The sequence below is a fragment of the Vicugna pacos genome, chromosome 7 (genome assembly GCF_048564905.1).
Source record: "Vicugna pacos chromosome 7, VicPac4, whole genome shotgun sequence".
Lineage (NCBI taxonomy): Eukaryota > Metazoa > Chordata > Mammalia > Artiodactyla > Camelidae > Vicugna > Vicugna pacos.
In genome coordinates this window covers 74,624,658-74,647,411 of record NC_132993.1, presented here as the reverse complement: position 1 = coordinate 74,647,411, position 22,754 = coordinate 74,624,658, and the positions used below count along the sequence as shown (strand labels likewise).

Genomic DNA, 22,754 nt, shown 5'->3' with positions numbered 1-22,754 from the left:
TACAGCCCAGGAATATCTTCCTCAAGGACATGGGTGCCAGCCTTTGGTACGTAATCATCAGGAGAGATAGCACCAGTGTCTCCTGGTCTCTGTGGGAGGAGAGGAGCCTAACTTCGATATGGATGCCAATAAGTAAACAAAGATGGCCTAATCACAGAGGAAGAATATTTGCAAATTCAGAAATAACTCAGTGTGCTGGACACATTCCATGGATCAATCTCCCCACTACAGATACCTCCTTTAGTACTTTTACTTTTACACCAGCCCACCACAGTGCTTCAAAACCCTCCCCACTGTGTGTGATTACCTCCTTGTTCTTCTTAATTTCCACCAGGTAATTACTGTGGCAGTAACACACAGCACATGCACAGACACACAAACACACATACATCTGTCTTAAGGATAAACATTTTTGGTCACAGTCAATCAAAATGAGAGGTTTCAAATTGATGACCCTCTGGACAGACCTGTGTGCAAAACATACATAGCCTATTTTAAAATTTTGAGCTAACATTTAAAATTGTGGAGTTTTCAAATAAAAATCTAGACTTCAAGCTTCTCTTAAAAAAACAGAAGAACTAGCAAAATTGGGCCTGCATTTCCACATGGCAACAACAGGCTGGAGCAAGTCAGCCTCACCTAGTGGAAACTGTACCATCTGAAACGTTGTAAGAAATGGGCTTATTATGAACCAGATATCTTAACAATGGCTGCTGCTGTAGCTTCACAAACATTCAGTGAATCTTGGATGCTACTGCTTCTGAGGGACTTATTAAGTCCTCTGAGGAGGTGCATCTATCTCCACAGCTCTGGGTATGAGGATCGTTTTACCCTTTCAGGACTAGTTGCATTGATATGACAACATAAAAACGGTTTCAAAGAAGGAAAATTCTCTATTCACAGATTTTTTTCAGTTCTCTCCTTAGAAAGTAAAATCTGTTATTTTTTTTTAATATGTTTCGAATTTTGCACTATGAAGTCATGTGTTAATACATCTGACCAAAGAAAAAGTTCCTAATAAAACAAAAAGGGTTGAGAATAGAAGCCTACAACTAAATGCTTTTCGTGGGTGTTTATTGAGTACCTGTTGCATACTGGGTGCCATGATGAGTAAAACAGCAGCCCTGTCTTCTAGGAGTTCTGACTTAACATAAACAAAATACATCAAGGGCTAAATAGTCATGCAGTCATGGCTGCCCCAAAAAGGAAAAAGATGTATTTACATAATATTGTATAAGAATTTTAACCATAATTGTTAGAAAACATAAATAAGTGGATGATGAACTACAAAGAAAAGTGAAAACCAATTACATATGTTTTAGAAATATTCTGCATTCTTACGGGATTGGATAAATACTATAGGTGAGTTTAGTAATATGGCTGATTTTCTAATGAAAACCAGCACTTGCACATGCACTTGCATGTCATCATCTTTGATGTGGCTGAAGTGATGCCCCTGTCCAGTTTCTCCCCCTCAAAAAAGCCTCTGCTCACATTTGGCCTGAGTCAGGATAGGGCCGTTCCAGGGAGCTCTCACTGTCCACTGCTAATCTCTAACCATATACTTGCCACTTGGAGTTTTCTTTTTCACTTTAAAAAAAAAATCTGTTTTTTCTTGTTACATGTTAAATGCAGAAAAAGACAAGAAAAAAGGAGAAAAGATTTAAATTACCTAAAAATTCACCACGAAGAAATAATAAACACTACTATTGTTTCACGGAAAAGCTTTCTGGCCTTTATTCTATGCATGTTTAAACTGAAATAGATTATATAGTACACATATCTTTCATTTAATATTTATAAAGTGAGTATCTCTTTATTCCATGAAATATTTTCCTGTAAGTTACTTTTAATAGCTATTTGGTATCCCATTGTATCAAAATACTAATATGTATTTAACCATTCATTATTGGCGTACATTCTTTTTTGGCCTTTTTTTTTTTTTGCTATAATCAATATCTTGTAAGGAAAATTCTTATAGCCATATCTTTGTAATTTTTTGGTACAAATTTTTAGAAGTGAAATGATCAGAGGATATAGTTATTTTTAAGGCCAGCCATACTCTACAAAGATGATCAATTTACACTTACCATAAATTTAAAATAATGTTTGGTATCTTCATACATGTATTACATACAAAAAAACTTTCGCCAGTTCAACACTGAATATGATATTTTATATTTTTAATTTGTATTTCTTTGATCACCATGCAAAGTTAAACCATGTCCAGGCACTTAATAATTATTTGTTGAATGATAATATTCTTATTCCAGCAGGCTGCCATTGTTAAGATATTTTTCAAACTGATTTAAAAATTTCTTTCAGAGTCTGAGTACATTTTCATTACAGTATGTTCAGAAGGAAAAAAAAATCTACATTCATTTAACAAAAAAATTCTGGTTGAATCAGCTGAACAAATTTAATTCATTTGCTCTTATATTTACTACTTATTCAAAGTTATAAAATCTAAGCTTATGCCATAAAATAATTTTTTCTTTTCTTTTTTAAATTGATATAGTTGCTGTACAATTAAAGCAATTTTTAAATTCATGTTTAAATGCAATTTGGTAAGACTTTTTCAAGATAAAATAGTTTTATCACGTAACGAGGGTACCCTTTCCTATGCTCCTTTGTTATCTATCAAATGTCTGGGAGATACTTGGCAACAATGAGTGGATCCACTTTTTTCTTGTTTCAAGGAATGATGTGTGACCTAAGTCATGGCAGACATTTGTCAGATGTTTATTGAATATTTGGATTAATGTTTAGTTAAGTAAGTAAAGCCAATGAACTACTGTATGAAATGTTTGTAGTTTTCCTTTGTACTTTGTTTCAAGGAACTACTCCCTTCCCATGTGGTTCTGGGGAGCTGTCAGTCATGGCATCTCGAAAGCAACACACCACAGCAACTGGGAGGGTTCTGGGGCACCTGCATTTTAATCTTGAGTTTGCTATTTACTAGGTATGGGACTGGGGCAGGTTGCCTAAGCTTTCTGTATACTTCACTTTCCTTATCTATGAAATGGGGAAAATACTAGTAACTACCTCAGAAGTGTGTTGTGTGAATGAAATGATTTGATACATATAAGAGGCTTAGAATGGTGGCTGCATATAGTAAATGCTGAGCCACCATTAACTATTATTATTAGATAGTATTTTCCTATGGCCATTGGTCATTTGGCCCAGGCCTAAATGTTCCTAAATTCCATCCACAGTGGCTGTGATTTTCTAGGAAGAGCATGACCTTATCAGAACCATTCAGAATCCCTTTAGGTACTCAACATTAGGAAAAATAAATTCTGTTTCTCTTAGGTTGTAAGGCCTGCCTGGAATGTGTAAGTCTAGGCTAATTTGTGATTCTCTTGCTCAGGAACATGGAAGAAATTTGTCTGCAGTGGGAAAGAATGAAACCATCACAAAGAGATTGACCTTCAAGAGGGATAGATAATGTGTTTGAAAAGGAGAGATGGTATACTTTTGTTTAGCTGGACTTTCAGTTACAGACAACCTTAATTCCATTTCTACCTACACTAGTATATGTTGGGTTTCTGTCATTGCGACCGAAGGAAGCTGACTGGGACAACTGGTGAGGGTGTGGTTCCTATTTAGCTGCTAGTTGGGGTAACAGAGAATACTTCTGGTTGGGCTTGGTGGAGAGCCTTACTCAAGAGAAAAAAACTAAGGCCCGAGAGAGAAGGTTGTGAAAGTTTCTCACAGCTCTTCCGCCTTGCACCTGAATTTGTTGCTGCTTTGTACATGCGTGTAACTGACCACAAAGCAATCCTTAACACCCAGGAAGCCAGGTGAAGTCTGCTTCCACTTTTGCTGGCATTGATAGTTGGGACCTACTGAGCAAAGGCATTCTCTAATGACTTTTTTGGGAGTAAGTTCTGTCAAAGTATAATATATATATAGAAAAGTATACAAACTGCTGTGAACATTCATGTACATATCCTTCAATTAAAAAGTGAGCAAAACATGACAGTCTTCCTCTAACAACCAAAAAAAGAATACGTTCATATATACATATTCTTGCATTATGTTACGGTTCTGTGTGTGTATTTTAATTCTTCCAAATGATATTGTGCTCTATATCTCTCTTTTTATTATATCTGATGATAGTTCTAAAGGTGCCTCTCTAAGTCACCTCTTCCTTCCAATCCCTTAATCATAGCCCCAAGTTTCAGTTCTTGGCCTACTTTTCTTCTCATCATGCCCTTGGTGATGTCATCTAGATGATAGCTTTAAATATCGCCTATAATAATAAGCACATATATATATATATATAAAATCATTACATATGTATATGTATAATATACACACATACACATACAAATATACACACACATAACACACATATATATAATATACATCTTTAGCCCAGACTTCTCTTTCAAATTTTAGACTATTACATCTTTAAAAAAAAAATCCCTGCTCTGAAAAATAACTCTTTGTTCCACCTTCAGCCTTCCTGTCCTAGTTAATGACAGCTCCATGTTACAGTTACTTAGGCCAAAAATCTTGGAGTCATCTGTTACAAACTGAATTGTATCCTCCTCCAAATCCATATGTTGAATTCCTAACCCCTAGTATCTTAGAATGTGACTTTATTTGGAAATACAGATGTAATTAATTAAACATTGCAGATGTAATTAATTAAGATGAGATCATTAGGGTGGGCCCAAATCCATTATGACTGATGTCTTATAAAAAGAGGAAATTTGGACACAGACACATGCATAGGGTAGAGTGTCATGTAAACATGAAGACAGCCATCTACCAGCCAGGGAGAGACGCCTGAAACATAGCCTTCTATCACACTGAAGGAACTAACCCTGCAGACACCAAGATCTTGAACCTTGAGCCTTCAGAACGGTTGCACAACAAATTTCTGTTGTTTAAGCCACTCAGTTTGTGGTACTTTGTTACAGCAGATGTAGCAAACTAATAAGTTATCCTTGACTCTTCTCTTTCTCTCACACTCCACATGCTCTCTGTTAGGAAATCCAGTTGACTGGTACTTCGAATATATCCTGGATCTCTTCACCATTTTCCCAGCTACCACCCAAGTCCAAGTTGCTGTCATCTCTTGTCTGGAATTATTGTGAGAGCTTCCCAGTTATTTTCTCTGCTTTCACTTCTACCTCCTATAAGTCTCCCCTCAACATAGCAGCATCTAGAATGATCTTTTAAAAACTCAAGTCGATGTCTTTCCTCTGCTCAAATACCTGACATGTTTTCCTATTCACTCAAACAAAATCCTTGGAAGGAACTTCAAGACCCCATGTAATCTGCCTCCTTCCCTAATTGCCTGTCTGACATCACTTCATACTACTCTTCCTCTTACCAACTCTGCTCCAGCCATACTGGCTTCCTTGCTGTTCTTTCAACACATAAGCTCTTGCCTAAGAGTTTTTTTACACTGGCCATTTTCCTTGCCTGGAACACTCTTTCTGCAGCTATCTGTATGGCTAATTTCCTCACCTCCTCTAAGTCTTTCTAACATATCCCCAAAATGAATGAATCAGTGGAGAAATGCTCCAAAGAGATCCACATCAGTTCCCTGTTCATTTCAGAGCTCTCTAAAATATGATCTTGTTTCTTTCAAAATCTCAAAATAAAAAATATGGGTAGGATTAACAGTTTTAATGTAAAGGATAAATCCATCCTACTTGTATATGAGAAAATGCCAATTAGGAGGGCAGTGATTCCTGGTTTTGCCTTGCCTTCACCATCTGCTCTGTTTGTGTGTAACTCCAAGGATTCCCTTGTTGGTATTACCTTTGGGTAGCCACTTTTCCTACAGATTCATATATCTCCAACTGGGTTTAGCAGTGGGTTATGGCATTAGGTAGGAAGCTAGGCATGGAATGATCACAGTTGTACTGGGAAGGAAGGCTGGCGTGCAGCCAATCTCAGGCTTAAATTCAAATGCCCAGAAACCGGTATCTCTGAACATGGAGTGGCAGAAGGAGCTAGATGAAAAGTAGGGGGTTTGGACCAAGGATTTATATATTCAGATTTAAGATTTAGTGAAACCAGAGAGTAAGAGTTCACAATAGCATTTTCTACCTCTCTGCCTCCCCTGATCTTCATTTCCAGACTCAGTACTTTCACTAGGCTCACTTTTTGCCCTCTGCCTGGATGCCCCCATACTGTCACTTTCTCCCATTTTCTAGGTTAACTTTCACATATCCTTTGAGGTTCTGCTCAATCATAACCTTCTCTAGGAATCCCTCACTGACCCCCTCTTTTTCCCCAACCCAAGCTGGGTTACGATTCATTGCACTTTCACTAAGTGTTCTCTGTGTATTTGATGGTCTACTTATTTGTCTGTTCTCCTTCCCACTATGAGCTCCTTGATGGCCAGGATGCTGCCTTATTTGTCTGTATCTGTATCCTTAGCATATAGTAAGTACCTGGCATATAGGAGGACTTTGATCAATGTTTGATGAATGAATGAATGAAACTGCAGTCAATTTCAGAGCACGGTTAGCCAGGTGCTTCAGGTGGAAGCTCAGGAGGCCTGTTAGACATCTGAGAAGTTGGCCACTTGCTAAAGCAAGGTCTGATGATTTTTTCTTGGTAAGAGTTGAGTCTGACATTTCTTTAGATTTACAGGGAGAAAAGAGCCTAGGAAACTACAAAATACTAAAATAAAGGTGTTTTTTAATCAACTATTTTTCAGTTATTACACACAAGTCAAAAGAAATGAAAAGGGACAGCATCCTAGAAATGTTCAAATGATTGGAATACTCAATACAATAATGCCAGTTTATCAGTAATTCTTGAACTATTAAATTTCTCTGGGCCTCATGAAACTTAAAGGTAGGCTGTGTAAACCGCTAACTAGAAGATTCTAAGGTCATTTTGGTTCTCTCCAAGCTACATAAATTCCAACCTCCCCTTTCAGAGAGGCAAAGATCATGGAAGGTCTTACTTATTCACCCCTGGGGTTTGTGGTGGAGGTGGGAGAAAGCCACAGAGTACATCCAAGGACAAATGTATTAGCCAAGTGGAACAGAGATTGCATAAGCAGAGCTATCTCTCTCACCACCCGCCCCTTTTATACAGCAGAAGGCAGTGGGGTGGTGAAAGGAGCCCCAAACGAAGGTTAGGAGACCTGGGATCTAGTCCTTGTTGTGTGACTAAGTACTTGTGCCACTCTGGACAGTTACTTAGTTTTTCTGCCTCAGTTTCCTTGTCTGTAGAATGGCTAGGTTGGGATAGATGATCTCTGAGATCTTTTTTAGCTTTAGGATTTTGTATTTCTATATGATGACTAACCAAGATAACTAAAGAAAGAGTAAGATTAGGGGAAAAGAAAAATGGATTTTATTTTGGAAATGCTGAATTTGAGGTTCCTGTGATACATCGGGGTCTCAATGACAAGAACTACTTGAAAGTGGAAATCTGGTCCTTGGAGCACAGGCTGGGAGTGGAGGTTCAGATTTGGCAGTTTATCAGTAGGGGGTAACTGGAATAATAAGAACTATGTGACCAGCTAAACCAGTTGTGAATAAACTGATTATGTACCAAAATGAGTTAGTAAAAGCTACATTCAAATTTTTAATTCACTTATATTTATTTGATCCCATTTTCCCTTATTCTATATTTTAATGGATGGCAATAAATGGCTACCATTTGTTGGGTATTGACTATGAGCTAGGTGTTAAGGTGGGTGCTTTGCATTTATTATCTCATTTAATATTTACAAATAACCATATGAGGTGGGTATCATTATTCCCAGGTTAGAGATGTGCAAACTGGACACTGGTATGCTGGTAAAAACAACAACAACAACAACAACAACAACAACAACAACAACAACAGTGGTTGCTGACTTCCATGGTGTAAATACTCTCACCATAGCCTATTTCAAGCTACCAACAAGAGGATGCTGAACAGGGAGATGGGGAGAGATGTGATGTGGTTATTAATTAATGTTAGTTAATATTAATAACCACTGTAATCTCTTAATATTAACACCAACATTATAATATTAGTATTCATGTTAATTGTTAATTAACTATAATACAATTATATTGTATAATAAATATATTAATAATATTAATGTTAATATTGTCACCATACAGATACAATAAACATACATATACTTAAGAGCACAGGTAATGGTAACATGTAGTAAAATAATTAGGAAGTCATGAGTTTGGGTATTCATTACCTTTGTTAATACAATTTATTTAATTTTAAGTTTATATGATTTAATTCTTTTTAACTGGCTTTGTTTAACAACTGGGCTGCATAGTTTCTAAAATTTTCACAATCTGGTCTTGCAAGCTAGTATATGCTGGCTCCACATGCCACTGAAAATAACGTTAAGACAGGGTAAGTGACTTGCCTAAGGTCACCCATAAAATGTTTGGGCCAAGATTAGAATCTTGACCGATCAAATTCTGAAGACCAATCTCAACAGACCATAATTTGTAAAACTTCAAAGTGCTAGATACTACATATAGTAAAAAAAAAATTATTGTTTCATATTCTATTTCAAAAAATGTTATGCAGTTTTAAGTGCCATCAGTAAGGGCGCGTTCTAGCAGAAAGGCAGTCATAAGTCAGAAAAATCACACTGTAATTTCTGCTTTTCTGGATCAGTTCTTGGGCCTCAGTTTCCCTGTTAACAGGGAATGTTTTGTGTCCTTTCTGAATCACACTTCAACTTGGGTTGAGAGAAAAATAGAAGGATCTATGAAAATCTTTTTATGTTTTTTGTAGATGGGATTTGTATACATTTAAATGGTCATTATAATTATTGGTTTGAATTTAACTTTATGCTAGCCATGTTGAAAGAAATATAACAAGCACCTATTGTTTAGCATCCATGGCTTAATACAATCTCTTTGTAAGTGAAATGTATAAGGATGTTTATTATACTAAGTAGTAAAAAATAAAACATCTGGCAACAATTTGTAGATCTTGAAGAATCAGATGACAAAATGATGAGTCTCAGGGGACTAAGATCATGTTTCCCACTCCTGAAAAAAGGTTTGAAAAACTTTTAATGCTTTCTGAAAAACCATACTTTTTTAGTTTCTTCTCTGTTCCCTATTGTAGAAAGTGACCTTACACACAGAATTTCATGAACTGCTCATAAAACTCTACTTAGGTCTTCAGACCTGGATGAAGCCTGTGGTTAGGACTGGAGCTGTAAAGCCACTATCTAGCTCAATAAATCTAGGCAAACCATGTGGCTCTGTGGATCACTGTGTTGTAAGAAGAAAGCATTCTAGTTGTGATTCTCTTGGTGGAAATGACAGGTGAAGCCGTAAGTAATTTGGCCAGTGGGTGGGGAAGATAACAAGATAGTATACGCTAGACAAGAATGATAAACTTTAGGAAGGGTCAGCCTGCTTCTGCAGATAGCAGCTCTGAGCTGTGCAATGAGTGCATGCAGAGGTGGCACGCACACTTGCCTTCCTGGCATCTGCGGGCTTCACTAATCTTGTGCTCTAGTTTCTCACTTTCCTCATTTCATTGGAACACGAAACATTTTTTTCATGTTTGGCTGTCCAATGTTTTTAGATAAATATGGCAATCTTTAACAAATGACCATATTGACAATCCCCTCCCCCCACCTAGGAACCACTAATTCTAAGTTACATTTTATGAACAATTTATGCCACAACCACTTGGTCTAGTAACAAACCGTTGATGTGCCATACTTTGCGCCAAGCACTGTGTTGTACCGTAAAGGACATGATGGGTAACATGCTGTTCATGTTCCTGGGCAGGGATATTAGACGTGCACCGGGAATTATTATACAAGGCAGAAAATGCAAAATGCAAAGTGAGGGCTCTGGTCTTTGGTGTTCTGAGATGTAAGAAGAGACAGCTCTACCTAAAACTTCTGCCAGGGCTAACTGGCAGGTGTCCATTAGTGAACCTAGAGGAAGGGATGCCATGAAGAACATAAAGACTGGACAGTACACGATCATCAAAAGAGAGATTGGCAGGGATAATAACTAGGCTTTTCTTCCTGTTGCCACAGAGGTGACAATATTTGAAACTTTTCAAGCCCCCTTAACATGGACCCTGGGAAGTGTTTCTATTGAAGCTTATGGCACATTTGAATGCAATAAAACAGAATGTTTCATATTTTGGGAAAAGTCTTCGTCTTTCTCTCCAATAATTCATTCTACTTGCTAAGCCAGGCTTTTCTGAGGTCACCAAGAGGTTGTGAAGGATATATGGATATGACTAAAGTCATCACATTATCCATTAGTCATCGGTTGCAGTGCTACTTAAATGAAACAGCTGGAAATGGTACAGGAACACAAGTGCGCCAAGTCTACCTAAGATGGATATTTCTAGCTGTCATAGAGGGCCTAGCCCTACACATCTCTCTCTTCCCTGTGTTGCTGAGCTACCTGATTCAGACACAGTGTTGTAAAGAAGGAGTGGAAGGTGGAAGTTTGCGAAGATGTTATCCTCCCTGAGGTAAATCCCTTCCTTCTTTTTATCACCTTGGAGTGGCAAAGAGGGATCTGCCTAGACCTTGGTGCTCAGCACTTTGGTCTTCGTCTCGTATGGCTCACACACAACTCATTTCCTTCACAGACAGCTCTGTCTTGTTGTGCTGATGGGCTGAGACCCACCCAGAGGCAGCCGGAGAGAATTCTCCTGAGATCACCAACACGTCTCTGCCCCCATTAGCAGCAGTAGCTGTCTGCTAGGACTTGAGATCGGAACAACACTGGTGGGGCCAACTTCCCCAAATGCCTAACCAATGTGAGCTTAACCAGCCTATAGCAGAGTGGCAGAGCTCCAGTGGTGTCAAAATTGAAGTCAAAATCACCTCAGAACTAGACAAAGAGAGATCAGATCCCAAGCTGTGTAAGCATCCCACACAGAAAATGCATAGGTATCAGATGTGGCAAGACCTCGTATTTTAACATGGTAAAATAGTTTGCTTTTTTTAAAAAGAAATTTTTAAAAATTTCAGACTTCTATCACCATTATTTCAGTGAAGAGAAAGGACAACTAATAGTTGGTTGGCCTAAAAGATTCTGGCAGGAATATTTGAGTCATAAAATATTAGCCAAGCATCTCTTTGGATATTCTAAAATAAACTGTGTAGAGAACTAAGCATTTCATGCCAGGACTAAACTAAAAAGCTTTTCTCAGAGGTCTCCTTGCCCTCCCTCCATTTCTGGATGCAATCTTATTGGTTGCTAGCACCCAGTTCTTGGCTGCCTTGCAAGGAATCACTCAGCTGTGGCTGATTACTGCTATCATATTTTCCTCTTGTTCAGGAAATCTTGTCATGAACATGTTTCCAGGACGGCAAGAGAGAAAAAGTTTTTCACTTGTTTTAGGGAAGCCATTATTGGAAATACTAGTATTAGGGTAACAGACTAGGGCTGAAATAAAGGGTAGGAATTTAGAAGTGTTTTGGTGAAAAAAAACAAAACTGTTCCCATCCCTAGAGTTTGTGTCACAATAGAGAGAAATGGTCTGCAGCCTCGGCCCTGCCACCAACAGTGTGACTCAATACCATTTGTTCATTCATATAGCACCCACTCTGTCTGACGCTGTGTCCTGCACTGGGGACACTTGGTGAGGAAGAGATAAGGAACCTGTCCTCAAATCGCACAATTTCTCTGAAAACCACTTCTTTATGTTTACAGTGTGAGGAATGCACTGGAATGATCTTTCAAGGCCCTCTGCCTCTAGTTCTTGAATCTTTTTCTGTGGACTCACCGTATCTGGAAAAACAGTAACAGGAGAACTGATACTCAAATGACATGCCAGATTCGTGCTAACTAATCAGTTTTACATACATTACCCTACTGCTTTTCTCAAGAATCTCCTAAAATAGGTATTAGTATGCCCATTTTATAGATGAGAAAACTAAGTATCAGAAAGGTTGAGTTGCCTTTTGTTCCAAGCAAGAGGCAGAGTCAGACTGAAACCTAGCATTCTGCCCTCCTCCTCCTCTGTTCTCCAGATTTTTAACGTTCATTCATCTCCCCTGGACTTTTCTTTGGGAGTACTTATGGAAAACTAATTCAAGAATCCATGGCAGTACTATATGACATACCTTATGGGTCTTCCATTAGCTTTCCTCCCTCCTTACCTACTAAGCTTTTCTTATTCATCCCAAGGGCGATCTTGCCCAGTGCTCCCACTGCTTTGCCTTTCAGTGTGCTTTACCTTCTACTTGGAATCGTTTTCAATCTTGTCTGTAGCCAAATTCGGTACTCTTTCCCAGACTTTATTTGTCATGTTCCTAAATTTAATTCATTCAGCCCCTAATGGTTGTCCAACACAGTAAGAAGTTAAAAAGAGAGTGTAAGGTCATCTCTTTGGAGGAAATAAGACATGCACAGGTGACAGGAAAGAGTTATAGGCTAAAATAGTTAGAGACCTGTAAGGGAAAGAGAGGGAAGGTAGCAGGAGAGGGCTGGAGTCATTGGAGCCTGAGGAATAGTTAAGGCTTGATCAGGCGAAAAGAGAAAGAGGCAGGGAAAGGTAACAAGGTCAGACAAAGAGCAGAGAGGTCCACTGAGTATTGCAGAAGCTGGCTGTCTTTCTGGCTGGAGTGACTAGGTTTGGAGAACTCTGGAGGCTGGGATGGAACAGTTGAAATGGATGCTATTGTTGAAGAATGTTAATCAGAAGGAGTACTGGATGAAGAGTTTGCACATCTGTATTCTTGCTCTATCAATTTTTAATCTGGGGAAAATCAATCAAGAGACCTGAGCCCCCATTTCCTCATCTCCTGGAGGCTGCCTCAGTCTAAAGGAGAAATCCGAGCTCCTTAGAATAGCCTGCCTCTTCTGCTGTTCCTACCTCCAGCCATTTTGTAGTATGTCTTTATGTGTGAGGAGTCAGTTATGAGCTGAGACCTTTGACAACATGGTATAATCCATTCACTCTGCGAGAACTCTCACAGTGCTGAAAAACATGATTTCTTACAAAGTTACACAAGTTAAATAATAAAAATTAAGCTATACAATTTAAATAATAAAATTCAAGTTAAATAATGCTTATACACACGCATTAAAAAACGAGAATTTTTCCCCTACCAATTTCATTACTGAACTTTAAGATATTGAAGTTCCTTAATTAAATGTTTGGGATTAAAAGTTTAAGGCTTGAGGGTTTCTGTTTTAACTTGAAAATGTGAAGCAACAATAAGATCTTAAGGCTTTCTTTTTAGTTACATCTGATTCAGGCAGTTAGTGGTGCCAGATAGGGTGGATGGTCTCAGAGATGCTGATCTAGATAAAAATGTGACCAGGCAAGCTCAGATGATCAGCCAAGAGAAAGCAGGTGAGAGCAAACAGTATCAACCTTGAGCCTTAGGAAAAGTCACTGCCAAAGTCTCCAAGGAAGCTGTGACGTTAATTTTATGTCAACCTGAATGAGCCATGGGGTGCCCAGTTTTTTGGATAAACATTATTCTAGGTTTGTTTGTGAGGGTGTTTCTGGATGAGATCAATATTTAAATTGGTAGACTGAGTAAAGCAGATTGCCCTCCCCAAAGTGGGTGGGGCTCATCCAGTCTGGAGAAGGAGGGAGGGAGGGGGAGAGGTTTACCTTAAGGAACTGACTCATGTAATTGTGGAGGCAAGATTTCTTTTAAGGACATAAAAATGTTTTGCAACTAGATAGAAGTTGTGATTGCACAATATTATGAATGGTTAAAACGGCTTATTTAAGTGTCAATTTTATGTTATATGAATTTTACTTCAATAGAAAATAAAACAATAAGTTAACTAGACCTATTGTGATCATTTCACAATTCATACATATAAAAATTAAATAAAAAATGAAGACTAGGTTCTTTCCTTTTTATGTCTGCAATATTTTATGGTTTCAATTTTAAAATGGTAGCAAAAATCATGACATATTTTTGGTTGTTAATACCTTAGGGTTTTATTAGAGGTCATGCTAATGAGTTCTACCATCATTTTTCACCAACTCTGTACAATTCAGATTTCAGTCCAGGGCTTCAGGAACATTGCAAACAGCTGCACTGGGATTATGCATCTGACCATCAATGACATGCCTACTCTGACGGACAACTGTGTAAAAGTAGGTTGTTGGAAAGTACATTTTCCTCTCAGTCCCATTTGGTGGGCATATTTTCTAGTGGCTTGAATTATTGAAAAATATGAATGAGCTTTTTGTTTTAGTTGTTTTTTACATAAGAAAATAATTTTAAAAATGTACACATACACATTTGAATACTTGAATCCTTAAATACCCCAAGAGACTTTGTTTCACGGTAAGATATTTTTATTTCAATGATACTGTGGCCTAAGCATAAACTTTAAGTTTAGTTCTACATGCTAAGCTTTTATAGGTAGTAATTTTTTAAGTATTCTATTTTCTCATGTTTTCCCATACATTTGTAACATGATTTAGTACTGATTCCTCTGCATTACTCAAATGTTAAGTATACTAAAATATATTGAAAAAAGGTGCAGTTTTCTTTGAAATTATGAAAATTTAATAGTTAATGTGTCTGTTTCTGAAAATATTAAGAGGAAAAAACTGACCTCATTACTTTGGTAAGCTTGTTGTATACACTTTAGTTAATTTCATCCTCTTTTTTTTTTTTTTTCCTTCTAAAGGCTTTAGTTGAAAAATGCCATCGTATTACATCAGTAGTTTTCATTGGGGCACCACATATCTCCGATTGTACTTTCAAAGCTCTTTCTAACTGTGACCTCAGAAAGATCCGATTCGAAGGTCTGTGATATTAAATATGTGGTTCAGCACTAATTTTTACTTTTTCTCTTATGACAATTCAAATACAATTATTTTCTTCTGTTTTTTTTTTAAACAGGAAATAAAAGGATTACTGATGAGTGCTTCAAACTTATAGACCAGAATTATCCAAATATCAATCACATTTACATGGCAGACTGCAAGGGGATAACAGACGGCAGCCTCAAGTCACTCTCACCTTTGAAGCAGCTTACTGTGTTGAATTTAGCAAACTGTGTAAGGTAATGAGTCATTCAGTCATATAGTCAAGAAACACTAATTATCTAGACTGTTCCAGGCTTCCCCAAGGAGCTCATTGGTTAGTAAAGTAAACATGAAAGTCAGGATTCCAAGTAGAGACAAGAGCAGAGTTCTGTGGTAAAACAAAGGAAGGGCATCCAACCCAGACTGGTTATATGGTAATGCAGGGAGATTATCAGGGAAAGCTCAGGATATATGGAATCAGGCCCTTGTAAGAGGAAATAAATTCACTGAACATTTATGGACTACCTTTCCTAGTGAGGATTCTCACAGCTAGCTCAGTTAATAGGTCTTTTCCCAAGTGGACTTTCAGATTTGCAGTCTTACTGAAGCATTTCTTCCTGGGTACAGGTTAGATTTCTCCTATGTGTGCATTTGCTGACAGATGGACAGATGACAAGTTCTTACTGAGACACTTTCTTTAGCTAGGCTACTATTGGGCTTCTAACCTGGTATTCTCAGGTTGGCAAGGATCAGTTTCCTGCTAAAATTTCTTTCCCAATAGATATCTCAGCCTCCTGTCTGTGTAAATTCTTATAATATTATACAGCCAGATGATGATAACATAGCATTTGATCTACAATGAAACTGGCTAACAATTCAGAAAACATAAGACAAGTCAGAGTGATAAGCGAAGCTCCACAAAAATCTTAACCCATGTTCCCTATTATTAAAGATGGGGAGGCACTATGGATTGGGAATGGGAGGGAAACAGGATGTGAAATTGGAAAAACCTGGATTAGGTACTGAGGCCTCCTGCCAATAGCAATACGAGTGAACTCAGAAGCAGACCCTCTACCCTCAGTCAAGCCTTTAGATGACTAAAACCTTAGCTGGCATCTTGATTGCAAGCTCATGAGCAAGTTGGCATCATGATGCAAGTACAATGTGTGCGTGTATGTGTGTGTGTGTGTGTGTGTGTATGTGTGTGTAATAGCCAATCCTATCTGTATTAACATGTGAAATAAAATTGAATTTCATCCATATATTTCACTTAGGCTTCTGCAGGTTAACTAATGTTAAATATAAATGGAGGTTTTTCTGCATCAAGTAGTATAGTTGATAAAATACTTCAAAACATTCCTTGTTACAAATAATTTAGATCCTTGATGAAACATATTTTCAATACATTGCTGAGCCCACGAAGAGTAAGAGAAATGTCCAATATGCTGATTCAGAACCACCCTCTCAATGAACAGACTCTTGGAGATGAATAGTGACTAGCAAACCAACATAAAAGGTAGAACTGCTCTGAGCATAAATGTTCATTTCAACATTGCCATTGAAAGAATCAGTTTTAGCAAGACTCAAGATAGGGGAGAAAAAACTGAGACTTCTGGAGTGTCTGGACCTTTCCAAGGGGGACAAAGTGGTTTTAGGTAGGTAGCACCCAGGATTCTGGAAGAAGTTAGTTCAAAGCTTTTTGGAAGGAAAGCATCTTCTATTTACACCTCCAAGATTCCCATAGGTTAAGATCAAATAAATACGTGCTCACAGTTAAAGACTGTTAAATGTACAAAGATATGAGTCACTATGAAGCAACATAAATTTGACTTCCCAATAATTCAGACATTAAAGTTATCAGTCATAGAATATTAAGTAACTGTATAAAATGTTTGAATAAATAAATAATGGAATCAGAAATATGAGCAGGCAACAAAAATATGATAAATATAACTAGATTTACTTGAAAAATTAACTTTCAGAAATAAAAAATATAGTTACTGAAATAAAGAAACTCAATGTATTGCTAACCAGCAGATTAGAACTCACTGGAGAGAGATGTGCAGAGCTGGAAGATAACTGAAGAAATGACAGCGGAGTGGAAAAATAAAAAGAAAAATGTGATAGAATATAGCATAGGGTGAAAAGACAGAGAAGGTTTAATATCAGAGCTTTAGATAGAGTTAAAAAATTCATCTGCAAGAGATACACCTAAAACAGGAAGTTTGAGAGTCAAAGAATATACATTTTTTCTCAACCACACATCAATCCTTTAAAAAATGGACTGTGAAGTTTTAAAGCAAGTTCCCAAAACTTTCATAGTATTGGTATCAACAATGCAATTAAATTAGGAATCAGTAATGAAAAGATAAATTTTTAAAATACATATGATTTAAAAGTGAAAATTCCAGGGCATCAGAATCATCTGAAGAACTGAATAAAACTACATATGCCCAAGCCCCACCCCAGATCTACTGAATCTGAATACTTAAGGATGGAACCTCAGCTTGTATATTTTGGAAAAAATAAACAAACAAAAAAACCACATGGATGCTTCTGATGCACAGTCAGGTTTAGGACTAACTGCGTTAGACCATAAACTTGGACCATTACCTGAAAAATCTTTTTGTATTGACTTCTGTGCCTCCTGGATTATCATATAAATATATATATACACACATATATGTAAACATACATACACACATATGTGAATATCTATGTGTATGTGTGTATATAAATGTTTTCAGGCTGTCTTTTCTGTTTCATGCGCCTTCTATCTAATCTTGCACAGTACTTTGTCTATAAAATGAGGCAAATGAAGAGTATGTGCTCAGGATTATTCTGAGGATCAGATAAGTTAATTCACGTAATGTGCTTAGAACAGAGCCAGAGCTCATAATAAGCACTCAAATGTTATCTAATATTATTATTGTTGTTGCTTTATATTTTAATATCTAATAGAATGAGACTCTCTTTAGTAGTCTTCTTTGAAGTTATTAGCTATTTTTGCCAGTTTTTTCTTCCAAATGAACATTAGAATAATTTTTCACATTTCAGAAAAAATGCTATTGATATTAATCGAAACTGTGTGAAATACATAATTGTGGAAAAATAGATAGTTTTATAACTTATTGGATTTTTCTTTACCTAAGAATTACTTATTAAAATGTATTCAAGTTTCTAAGTAGTTTAAGTCTAATTATAATTGTGTTATTAATTTTTAGTTTTATGGCTTCATGGTACAAAAATATGCACAATTTCTGTCTTTTAGGGTCTTTATTTAGGGGTAAAGCTGGTAGGGAAGATGATTATGTTGGTATTTAAATTACATTAATTATATTTATATATACTATATATGTATCTATATATACATAATTATATTATTAAAATTAAAATTGTATTATTTAAATTTATAAAATTATAGTTCTATTATTTAAATATGCCCCTTTTTGTTTGTCAAAAGCTGAGTCTACCACAAAATTGTATTTTAATTATGTCCTTTTTGAATATCTAATTATTTTTCCTTTATTTTGTATTTATGCTATATTATATGCTGCATAAAAGTAACAGAAAATATATTTATATTTATAATGATATATTATTGTTCATATTGTTTTATATATATATATGTTTGGTATTTCTGTTGCAGAAGAGAAATCCAAGGCCAGTCTGATTTTTTTCTTTGATAACACACATACACATGCACACATATGAACAACACACATATAATTTTTAAAATTGCTACATTATTACATCATTCTTCTGTACACAATTTCCTGATCCCTGAATTATATACCCAATCATATTAACTTCATTGGGTATGGTACCTAATCAATATAAAATTACCCTGTTAGTCTTGTTTAATATTTTTGCTAGCATACTATTTTAACTCAATGTAAAAGTGTCATCCTGTTAATTTTATTTACATTTACATAATACAACTTCGCAATTTTCTTTGTTTTTGTTGTCATTTTATTATAAATGTGTTTCCTTTTGACTACCTACAGTTTAGAGAATCATTTATAAAGCGGGACTTACTTGGGAGAGGCGGGGGTGGGGAGGGTGGCAAGAGCGCTGACACATGAGTGTGTGATTAAGGACAGTGCGGCAAGACTGAGGTCAAGGTCTTCTTCCAGCATCAGGTTTTGTCTGCTTCAGAAAGAAAAGGTCCACAGGTAACTTACTAGGTTTCCATTTCAGCTAAACTGACTTAGTGGAAACTCCTCCAAGATTCTGACAGTGGTTTGACTGGTCATCTTGGTTCTCCCTATCCCTAATTTGGTCTTTTTCTTTTGTAAGAGATTGCATCAGATACCGTTTAACTTGATAACAAGGGAAGAGACCTTACAGACCATCTGTTTTATTTAAATAAACGAACAAAGGAAGAGGAACAGCATTTTTATTACTACTTCTCCCATTACTATCACTTACACATTTTCTCTGACAGGAACAGCTATATAATCAAGTTTGGTTTTAAAATGTTGACAAAATACCAGATACAGATATTACCTTGCTATTTTGGAGTGTATTGGGTACAGTAAGAATTATTTTAATAGTATTCTACATTTATATATAAAATCAAATGCAGAACCTTTCTTACTTTCTTGCAGAATTGGTGATATGGGACTAAAGCAATTTCTTGATGGTCCTGCGAGCAAAAAGATAAGAGAGCTAAATTTGAGTAACTGTATCTACCTGAGTGATGCCTCTATTGCAAAACTATCAGAGTGGTATGATAAAACAATACTATTTTACATCATATTATTAGTAATTGTATATTTGCTGATCGGAGAGATCAGAGATAGATTTTTGAAGCCATTGGGAAAACATCAGGAATGCCCAGAAGCTGGTCCAATACTCAGTGAAGCCAAATAAAAGATATTGGAGTCACAAACTGAATTAATCTTTTGATTATATCTGAGATGCTTCTTACTAATTTCACCTTAGAGAAATTTTGAGATGGAATCACTCATGAAGTTATGAACAGCTATCCCTGGGTAACTTCTCTATACTTTTCAAGGATATTATCTCTATATAAACCTTTACTCCAGCCTTTCCCAAGGAATATTCTAGCTGGTGGGTTTATTCTTGATCCTCTTTACTTGCCAAAGGTCTTGTGTACACTAAGGAGTCAAGTCCAGTTCTTGTAGTACACTTGTAAGGGATAAGTGAGAAATTTAACTTTGCACTTTTAGTGGTCATTCATCGTGGTACATGATAGTTTTTTGTACGAATGTGATTTTCTTTTTTTTTTCCTTATTAGAAATTGCAATATGAAAGGAAATCATAGAAAGAATGCCTTACATAATAATCGACCTCTCTTCCACCTGACTTCGTAATGTCAAATTATTTCCACTTCTAAGCTTACTTTTATGTCAAGAAAAGGAAAATCCTTGTTACAAGAGTATTTGCTTTCCCCAGATAGTTTTTATATGAAGAAATTGCTATTGACAGTGTGACTAAATGCTAAAATTAATTCTTCATGCTACTTTCTTTCAGCTGCTCTAATTTGAACTACCTGAGTTTACGAAACTGTGAACATCTGACTGACCTAGGAGTTGAACATATCGTAAACATCTTTTCTTTGGTATCAGTAGATCTCTCTGGAACAGACATCACTAATGAGGTAAAAAAAATGTTCAAACAGTACAATGACTTCTATTATTTTCTGTAATCTAATCATTTACCACTTTGTTAACAATGGAGAAAACAATTTTTTTAAAATTATTAGATTATAAAGGGCAAGTTTGGGAATATTATTTCTGGAATAGTGATAGGTTATTTGTAAATCAATGGTTTTGTTTCTCTGTTTTAAAAAATTGCAAAATACAACATTTTGAGGAAGTTCTGACAGATTAGAGTACTACATGATAGACCTGAAATTTGTTTCAACTATAGACACTTGTGGAGGTATGTTTTAGATGGCTTAAGTATATTTTTCTTGTGGACTGCACATTCTATAAAACTATCTGAGTGCCTTGAGAGCTATGTCTTTAGTTCAAAGCTGGTCTAGAAATGGTCTCTTCAAATCTACAAAAGGATACATTTTAAGAAACTCATTTCCTGCAAGTTGCTGCTGCTATTCATCAGAGTTGAAACTCACGTCACACTCCATCCTATCACTCCAGCACTGCCCCATTTACGAATCAAAATGAAGATAAACCCAGAGATTTATCATGTTTCTGAAAGACTTTAAAGACTGAGGTTAGATAAGGAATATACAGGCTTCCCTGGAAGATCAGAGCCCTGGGAGGGACGTAAGTTGACAGAGGTGAGCATCTCTCCTCCATCTGCTTGCTAAACCCCTATAAATCCTTCAAGCTGTTCAAATATCACCCATCTCTGAGGTCTTCTCTGAGAAGTCCTACCTTACAAGCAAGTACAGGGACTTCTCTGTGTGCATCTCCAGCCCCAGTGCATCCTTTAACATGACCCTTTTCTCTCTGTTCTCACCACATTACTGATATCCATGTTAAATGCCCATCTTTCCTCACACATTCAGTGGGCTCTTTTAGATAAAGAACACTGTCTGTTCATTTACCTAGGTTCTTTCATTTATTTATCTAAGAGTGAATTTAGATTCAGCCTCCATCCTGCTAGATGGTCTCCTCTCCCCTTCCTTGGAATGTCATCTAAGTATAGTATGAGAGTGAGGAGTCAGGGGCAGTTACAAGTAGTCAACTTATCATGGTGAATTCAAGTCTGGTCTTCTCAATGTTGTCTTTTGTCAACAGGGGCTTCCTGCTGCTGCTAATCTTTAGACTGTGTCATTATTCCACTTGGCTCCTTAGTTCTCTAACACTTATGTAGTCAATTCTTCCATAATTAAATTTCTTCAGTTTTAAACAGAGCTGTTTTTACTTTCCTCATTAGATCTTAGTTGATACAATGATGAGCACAGGAAAACTCTGATGCCTTGTTGCTTTTCACAACCACCAGGGAAAGGCAGAACAAGCTCTCAGGCACTCTTACATCCCCAAACCTATCAGGAGGTTCCAGTTTTCTCTCTAAGTAGAGTCCAAGGAGTCCTGGAATAGGACCCCGTATCCTGGCATCTCATTCTTTTGCTTCTCTCTGGCTCTCCCGTCCCCTCCTCTTCCCCACCGTCTCCCCTCCTTTCTTCCCTCTTCCTCTCCTCTCTTCCTTCTCTTCTCCTTCCCTCTCTGCTCCTCTCCCCTATTCTCTTGTTTCTTGTCTTTTCTCTTGGCATAGAATCTTTATCTAATCTAGGGGAGGAAAAAGTGTTCCAACTGATTACATGGCTTTTAAAAATGTCATGCTCCAAGTCTTTCAGGGTTTAGAATTTTAAGCTTACAAGTCTAGGATGTTTTTCTCCTGTGTTGTTCTGTAAAAACCCTTCCCTGACACATACAAGTAGAATGCCCAGCTGTTGTCTGAAGGGTCATAGGGTAACAAGGATCAAAGCACATTATAAAACACATCAAAATATAATTCCACCACAGTACTCATCACAAGCCTGACGTATCTGGTGAACATTTGTTGAATCAATGAAATGAGGCTTACATGCTCGACCCTAGGTTTTAGCATTTGGGAAAAACTCAGTTTTTATTTTCAAAGACCATATATTAAAAGCTTTATCAAATGAGGACAAGTTAGAGGCTTAGGAATACAGCCAAGTCCCATTCACCGTTTTTACTTTCTTATAAAGAATATATACAACCTAAACAAGTTCATACTGTATAGCACAGGGAACTATATTCAACACCTTATAGTAACCTACAGTGAAAAAAGAATGTGAAAACGAATATATGTATGTTCTTATATGACTAAAGTATTGTGCTGTACACCAGAAACTGACAATTATAAACTGACTCTACTTCAGTAAAAACACATTTTAAAAAAGAATATATACAACCTGAGAGAGCTACAAATGAACACCTAAGGAGAAGAAAGCAAGGTTGTTTTCTGCTAAAAGACTGAAAAATAAGTCTTCTGAAGGTTGCTTTCTTTATCCAAGTCAGTTAAATTTTGACCTAAAAGCCAAATGATTGACAGTCCAGTGCTAC

The 22,754-nt window shown here is 36.7% G+C and overlaps 2 protein-coding genes across 7 annotated transcripts in view; one reads left to right on the top strand and one right to left on the bottom strand.

Moving 5' to 3' along the window:
* Nucleotides 1-22,754, bottom strand: part of FAM185A (family with sequence similarity 185 member A) — a 131,259-nt gene that overhangs the window by 1,166 nt on the left and 107,339 nt on the right. The window lies entirely within an intron of this gene.
* Nucleotides 1-22,754, top strand: part of FBXL13 (F-box and leucine rich repeat protein 13) — a 199,536-nt gene that overhangs the window by 97,992 nt on the left and 78,790 nt on the right. For all 6 annotated transcript variants that reach the window (XM_072965169.1, XM_072965171.1, XM_072965168.1 and 3 more), the window contains 5 exons: nucleotides 13,966-14,064; nucleotides 14,607-14,724; nucleotides 14,822-14,984; nucleotides 19,338-19,457; nucleotides 20,227-20,353. In XM_072965169.1, coding sequence (XP_072821270.1) covers nucleotides 13,966-14,064; nucleotides 14,607-14,724; nucleotides 14,822-14,984; nucleotides 19,338-19,457; nucleotides 20,227-20,353 — 627 coding nt within the window. The remainder of the gene's footprint in view (nucleotides 1-13,965; nucleotides 14,065-14,606; nucleotides 14,725-14,821; nucleotides 14,985-19,337; nucleotides 19,458-20,226; nucleotides 20,354-22,754) is intronic.